Source organism: Octodon degus, unplaced genomic scaffold (assembly GCF_000260255.1).
Source record: "Octodon degus isolate 3935 unplaced genomic scaffold, OctDeg1.0 scaffold00206, whole genome shotgun sequence".
Lineage (NCBI taxonomy): Eukaryota > Metazoa > Chordata > Mammalia > Rodentia > Octodontidae > Octodon > Octodon degus.
Window position 1 is genome coordinate 685,956 of NW_004524782.1, and position 6,626 is coordinate 692,581.

Here is a 6,626-nt window from a genome sequence, read left to right on the forward strand (position 1 = left end):
TAAGAAGGGCTGGCCAAATAGTTCAGTGGATTAGAGAGCCTACAAGTAGACACAGGGGCCGGGAGTTCGGTCCCTGAGTCTGCTGTGCTGGCCCCACCTCCAGGGCACCTGAGACAGCAATTGAGACTGGGCATGGTGGCACATGCCTGTAATCACAGCTCTTGGTGCATGCTTGTAATCACATCAACATTCTCAATGAAGTTTACAGCTCTTGGGAGGCTGTAAACAGGCAGATCACTAGTAGTCTGATCTAGTAGTGAGACCATGAACACCATGTAGACCCTCCTCTAAAATACAAAAAAATAAAATAAAATAAAATAAACAAAGGAATGTTTCATCTCAATATATTGGTAAATATTAAAAATGATCCAACAGCTGTTGATAATAGATGCAGCCTAAAGGCAGATTTGGAAGATTGGGTTGCACTCTTGGTCCCAAGATCATTCACATCTCGCTGCTATAGATAGTGGTATCTATCCAACATGTGAATTTGCAGACGTTGGTGTAGACTCTTGGGAGTCCAGGTTGACCACAATTGAATTCTGAAGAAACAATGCCCTGTAGAAACCCATGACAGACAAAGGGCTCTCCATAGTCTCCCTGTTAAGAGAAGAGAAGAGAAAGTTAGGGAAGGTGGAGAGAAGCAGGGAGGAAGACACACATACAGAGCCAGCACAAAGAGGCAAAGTAGGGTGAGAGAGCAGGGCAGAAACATCCATTGAGAGAGTGAGAGGGCAGCACTGAGAGCTGAAGCCAGAAGCTGGGGAGTGATACCTAGAAGTCTTAAGAGACACATGGGGTGCAGAAGGCAGAGGTGAGGGGGAGACATATTGAGAGCCTGGTGATTACCCAGGTCCGTGCAGGCACAGACAACAAAGTGCTCACTGGAGGAAATGCCTTTAAAACTCAAACCTCCACACCATAGCATTGTACACAGACAAGGCCAGTCCTGCCTCTTGAACACCAGATCTCCCTCCCAGGCATTGGAAAGCTTCCCTCGGGAGCTCCACTTCTGCCCGCATCTACTTTTCTGGACCTGGCTGGGGTAGAGTGGGAGGGGCAGACTGGTTGAGCATGAAATTTGGGCTGGAAGCCACTGGAGTTGAACGTGGAGCTGTGCTTGGCAGTAGGGCTGGGATCCTAAGTGAAGTCACCATTCTGTTCCTACAGCTTGAGCCTCCTTCTGTCACTCCTGTAAATTCCTTTCTATCTTCTGACACTCAATGCCTCTTCTCTGCGTGGCTCTGCCAGCTCCTTCCTTCTCTCTGGCACTCCTTGTCTTTCTCTGTGGCCTTTGTATCCTGTATCTCCAGTATTCTGCTCACCTTCCCAGTTTCTTCTCTATTTTTGTACCTACATCTTTCTCATTGTACTTGGAGGCTTGAGAGTTTCCCTTGTATCTTCATGGCCTTTTGTCCAATGTGGGCTTTGCACTCCCTGTTGTGCACCAAACACCTGCCTTTCTCTCCCAGTCTCTTACCTGGCAACTATTCCTGTTGCCTTCACCACCAGCGCAGAATATACTGTCCTCATACATGTCCCCAAACACTGCTTTGCAGGTCTTGGGTGAATGCACTCGAAGAAGCGTACAGTGCAGGGCGTCAGTATATTGGACTGTAAGAAAGGAGACAAATTCAGGAACACTTCCAGTCAGAGACAGCCATGGGTATCAGCGAATCCAGAGACAGGAGCCCCAAAACTCACAATCTAGTAGTCGACCCCAGGCAGAGGCCAAGCACGTGCTTCCAGTTATCGGACAAGTGGAGACGATGGGGATCTTACGGACAGTATCTGATTGCACAGCTGGTTTGCTCAACTTGATGAGCATAAGGTCAGGAGATCCGGAGGAACTTGTGTTAAAATATGGGTGTTGCACAGAGAAATTGGCCTCAATCATCTGGACGCCTCGTCCATATGGAGGGGAAAGTCTTTGCAGACCTAGCCCAATGGTGTAGGATCTGAGGATGATGGGACCATCAGTACCACAGTAATTAAGCCATTCCAGAATCCCAAACTACATGCAGGGACAATTTCAATCCTGGTGCCACTTCTCACTCTATCCTCAACATCAGACTAATCCCTGTCTTCATTTCCAGCCTCCACCATGCCCAGATCCATCCGTGGTGCCAGCCTCATCACCTCTTGGACAACATCCAAATCTCACCCCAACTTGTACTCCCAACTTCACCTTACATCCCATCTATTACACTTGTGACAACAGAAGGATGGGCTAAGATGTAAGTGTAGGGAACCTCTAACGCTAAAAAGCAAGATGAATAGTATTTCAATATAATATCTTTAAAATTCTAAATTAAGGCAGAAAATCCACCATCAGCAAATATGATAAACTATAGAGAAGATGGCATCTGACACTGCAACTCGCCCTACCACACACCCCTGGATCCTATCTTATTTGCAGAGTGGGTATTTTACTCGTTATGAATGTTTGCATTATTATTACTTTGTTTAAAATAGTGCCCTGAGATATTTATCCCAGTGAGGGAGCTATTGCATTGTCTTACCCAATACACTTCCCTGAAGCCACATGAATACCTTGCTCCGCATCCACCAAGCTCTTTCCTCACCTGTCTCTATCCCTTGACCCATGACTCATGCACCCAGGTGACAAGATATCACTTATCCACGCCACTGGCTCTTTTAAGCAGGACTGTGATCCAGGCCTGCTTGCCTCAAGCTATCTCCTCCTCTGCAGTTTTGTACCTTTGTCAACCCCATGGATGTGTGTGAGTTCCCTTCCCCATGCTGGAGTCTCTGCTTGTCCCTCAGACCCAACCAGAGAGGGGATTGTGGCTGCAATCTGTGGAAGGGGCTCTCCCAGCCAAGCCTCCCCTTTGACTATAGTTCCACCCTTGAACCACACCAGTGTGGGTTTTACACAAAATTTAATCCCTGGCCAAGTCCAGCCTTTGGGCTAGAACTTACTCCCTGGCCCAGCCCCTCTGCAATGCTGGATCCTCAGCCTAGGATACGACTCTGCTCTCTCATCTCAAATGCCAGTCCACATGCTTCCACCCAAGAAAAGTCCCCCTCTCATCTAGCCCTCTGCCTATCCCCCAAGACAGTCACTCTCCCCTGAGCTTGCTCACGGTTGCCAGCATTGTGCAGCTGTCAGCACCCACTCGGGATGCACCAGAGCTCCAGAGCAGTTCACAGTGTTGTTGACGAACAGTACTGCCCTCCAGGGCTGTGAGTGTGGAGAGCAAGGAACGCCACCAGAGACTTTTTTGCTGACCGGTGGTAGCTCAACTGGGACCTCACTGCTCTTTTCTTCATGGGGAAACACAGCTCCTGGAGGCAGGATCAGAAGACAGTTGATCTGTGAGTGGGTGGGTTCCGGTGAGAGCCTAAATTGGATCACAATGTGGTCCTGTGGCTCAAGGTTAGTAAGTAATAACTTATATCAGGAGGACCATGCATGGGCTGGGTATGAGCCTCTACTTCTGGGGATCAAGAAGGACAGTTCCACAGCTAGACCAATCTTCTCGGCCTTAGGCTTTAAAGCTGTGCCCAAACATACAAGGAACCTTCCCCACAAGGAGTGGCTGTGGCTAGCATAGGATGGAGGCCATCATGCCTCAGATTCTGTCTGCTGGACGTGCAAAGTGGACAAGAGGGCACAGGACACAGTCATTCATGGAAATCACCCTCCCCTGCTAGACTTCAACCCTCTGCAAGCCACCTTCTCCAAGGACTCAGCTGCAATTACCTCTACAGGTAGGGAAGCAGCTGCCATACTCAACTGCCAAGTGGGGCAGAATGTTCTAATACGGTGCTGTCTTGGTGCAAATTACAGCTAACTTCAGGGCTCTGGCCCATGCTGGCAGGGGGAGGATTTGTGTTTAGACTGTATATTCTAAGCTACTTTCAGATTATCCTTTGAAATGGGGAAACTGTGGCACAGAGCCATTAGAGACTTTGCCCAGCTGTGAAGAAAGGATGCTGTGCTCTGCACACATTCCCAGCATCCCTACAGCCTGCTTTTTTTTGTCTGGTATCACACAGACCCCCAGGTAGCCTACAGTCTAGGCAGGATTTTACACTATAGGTGCACATAGCAGACCTCATACCCCCACACTCAGGTACCTGCAGCCATGTGGATGATGTATCCCAGGAGACAGATACAGAGGGTTTGTGCTGTGGTCTCCATGTCAGCACCTGGTGGGGAGAGGAGGAGGTGACTCTGGGGCTTTCTTCACACTTCCTGGATCAGCCAAAAAGTACCTGTCCAATAGGGATTCAAAGACACTTGCCACAGAGCCATAACATAGGGCAGAGTTTCTCATCCTCTGCATTTCTAGATTCCTTGGATGCAAGGCTGAGCATGGGCCAAGGACACCCCTGCAAGCCCCCAATGCCCTGAGACAACCCTTTGCCCACTCCTGACTGTTAAGTGGTAAGCTGTCATGCTGGGCACTGCCCTGTGTACTCATGTCTCTGTTATACCTCTTTTCAGATGCTCCCTTCCCACTCATGACTCAGGAGGGACAACCAAATGGGTGACTCACTGCCCATTTCCAGGGAGCAGACAGTGTGAGCTCTACCTGAGAGGAGAGAGAAAAGCAGGAAGACTGAGGAAGGATGGTAGTGGCCTGCAGAGACACAGAGACTATGCATGAATCATGGAGCAGGGAAGGTGGGAACTAGACACAGAAGTCTCATGGACACTAAACTGAAAGGTACTGAAATGGAAATACATGTACTCAGAGCAGAGTTTCAGGGCTCTGCCTTGTGCCCACACACTGCACTCAGCACGGGACACCAGGTGACTCACTGTTACAGCTGGTTCAGGGGCAGATCCTGTGAGTATACCCATTTCACAGAGGGAAAGAGCCACAGAAAGACTTAGTATCAATTGGAGAAGGACACTAGAGACTGTGCACTTGAAACCTCACTGAAAATGTTCATGATGACACCATCTGTACTAGAGAGCACTTGAACAGGATCTTAAACCCCTGGTGTACTTCAGTCAAAGCAATGGTGAAAAGTCAATAGACACACATAGTGGGACAGAGACAAGAAAGAGGCTCGAACTCAAAGAGCAGGAAGAATAGAGCAAGGCTCAGGCTGAGAGAATACAGGTCCTTCACCTACTTCAGCTCCTGAAGTCGTCTTGCACAGATGTCTTCTTCTGGCTGGCCTCTTTGAGCTGCTTGCTGTCCAGACTTCCTGAGTTTTATGAGGATTGGAATGTGGGCAGGCCTGCCTTGGCCTGCATGAAACATTAGAGCCCAAGGGTAGCACTTGTCTGGACTGACCTCATGTGAGTGTCCTGTTCCTAATGAGATCAGGGCTCAGGGAGTAGGATTTTGAGCCTTGGGGAAGGAGAGCTTGTGACTGGGACCCTCAATGAACTGACTATGTGGGTGCACTCTTGTGCTCACTTGAGGCACTGGCTCTCTCCCGAATCTACTTTTTCTACTCTTATGCTTCTAGTCTCACAGAGTTTCTGCTTTGAATTCCTTTCCTTTGTAGCTCTTTTGTGTATACTGTCTATATTAAATTAAGCAAATGTATACAAAATCAAGATATTCAACACATATATGTATGCACATGTGCATGTGTGTGTGTGTGTGTGTGTATGTGTGTGTATTCAAAACAGCATTTTCTCAGTGAGCTCATGGGTGAGCACCTTTTTAGTTTATGAGGGGTCAGAGTCCACGTTGCCCAGGCTGGGTTTAAAGTTGAGATACTTCTGCCTCAGTTTCTCAGATAACTGTGATTAAAGGTATGAGGCACTGCAGGAAGTGTATTTTTCCTATAGACCCACCAGGCCTGCTATACTCCACCTGCCCCCATATTATGGCCACACCAGATGCCTCATTGTTGAAATCTCCAGGCAGGTTCTTAAGCAGATAGATAGATAGCTGATCCTTTTGCCTGATGTCTCCCTGGGCCTCCTGATTTTTCCTCTAAAACTATTTGCGGTATGATTGACCTCATGCATCAAACTGTTCCTTTAGGTCAAGACTCTGCAAATTCTGTCCTATCTATTATGTGTAACTCACATGGGGTGATCACAACATGGAACTGTCCTTCACCTGCCAAGGCTGTCCTGTGTCCCCTCCAACCACTTGGTCCTGGAAAATGCTGATCTTTTATCAGCCCCCATCACTAGTACTTTTGAGAATTTTGGATATGATGTCCTGCTGTTCACAGTGTAAGCATTCTCCCCTTGTTTGTCCTTGTGTGTGTACCGTGCTTCCTCCCATTTTCACATGAAGAGGACTTGAGGCTGTGCCTGGACCTGTTTATTTATCCACTGCCCAGTTTTTGGATGTCTGGATCCATCCTTCAGCATCATGTGGTTCCCTCATCCGTGGCCCCTTATTAACTTACAAGTTGGGATTTGTATTAATGTGCCATATTCTGATGTCACATGGTTGTACTTAGTTTATCACAGAATTGATCTATTCCATGTAATATCTATATCTCTCAGCTCCAAAGAGTTGACAGGAGTCTTTGTAAGTAGTGTTCTCTGGTTCATTCTAAGTCTCTGACAGCACACATGTCTCATAGTGGGTGCTTCATTAGTGCTTGATGAAAGATGAAATTGACATGAAATGACTCTGAAATGAAAAGATTCTGACAGTGTCTTTCAATATGCA

At 47.7% G+C, this 6,626-nt stretch overlaps 1 protein-coding gene across 1 annotated transcript in view; it reads right to left on the reverse strand.

Annotated features, from left to right (window-relative positions):
• Positions 1 to 444: 444 nt before the first annotated feature.
• The window catches only part of LOC101583618 (kallikrein-4-like), a 9,472-nt gene continuing 3,290 nt past the window's right edge, over positions 445 to 6,626 (reverse strand). Inside the window, exons 3-6 of the mRNA XM_023704895.1 lie at positions 2,194 to 2,260; positions 1,705 to 1,958; positions 1,481 to 1,614; positions 445 to 600 (exon numbers count right to left, since the gene is read on the reverse strand). Of these exons, the coding sequence (XP_023560663.1) occupies positions 445 to 600; positions 1,481 to 1,614; positions 1,705 to 1,958; positions 2,194 to 2,260 (611 nt within the window). The remainder of the gene's footprint in view (positions 601 to 1,480; positions 1,615 to 1,704; positions 1,959 to 2,193; positions 2,261 to 6,626) is intronic.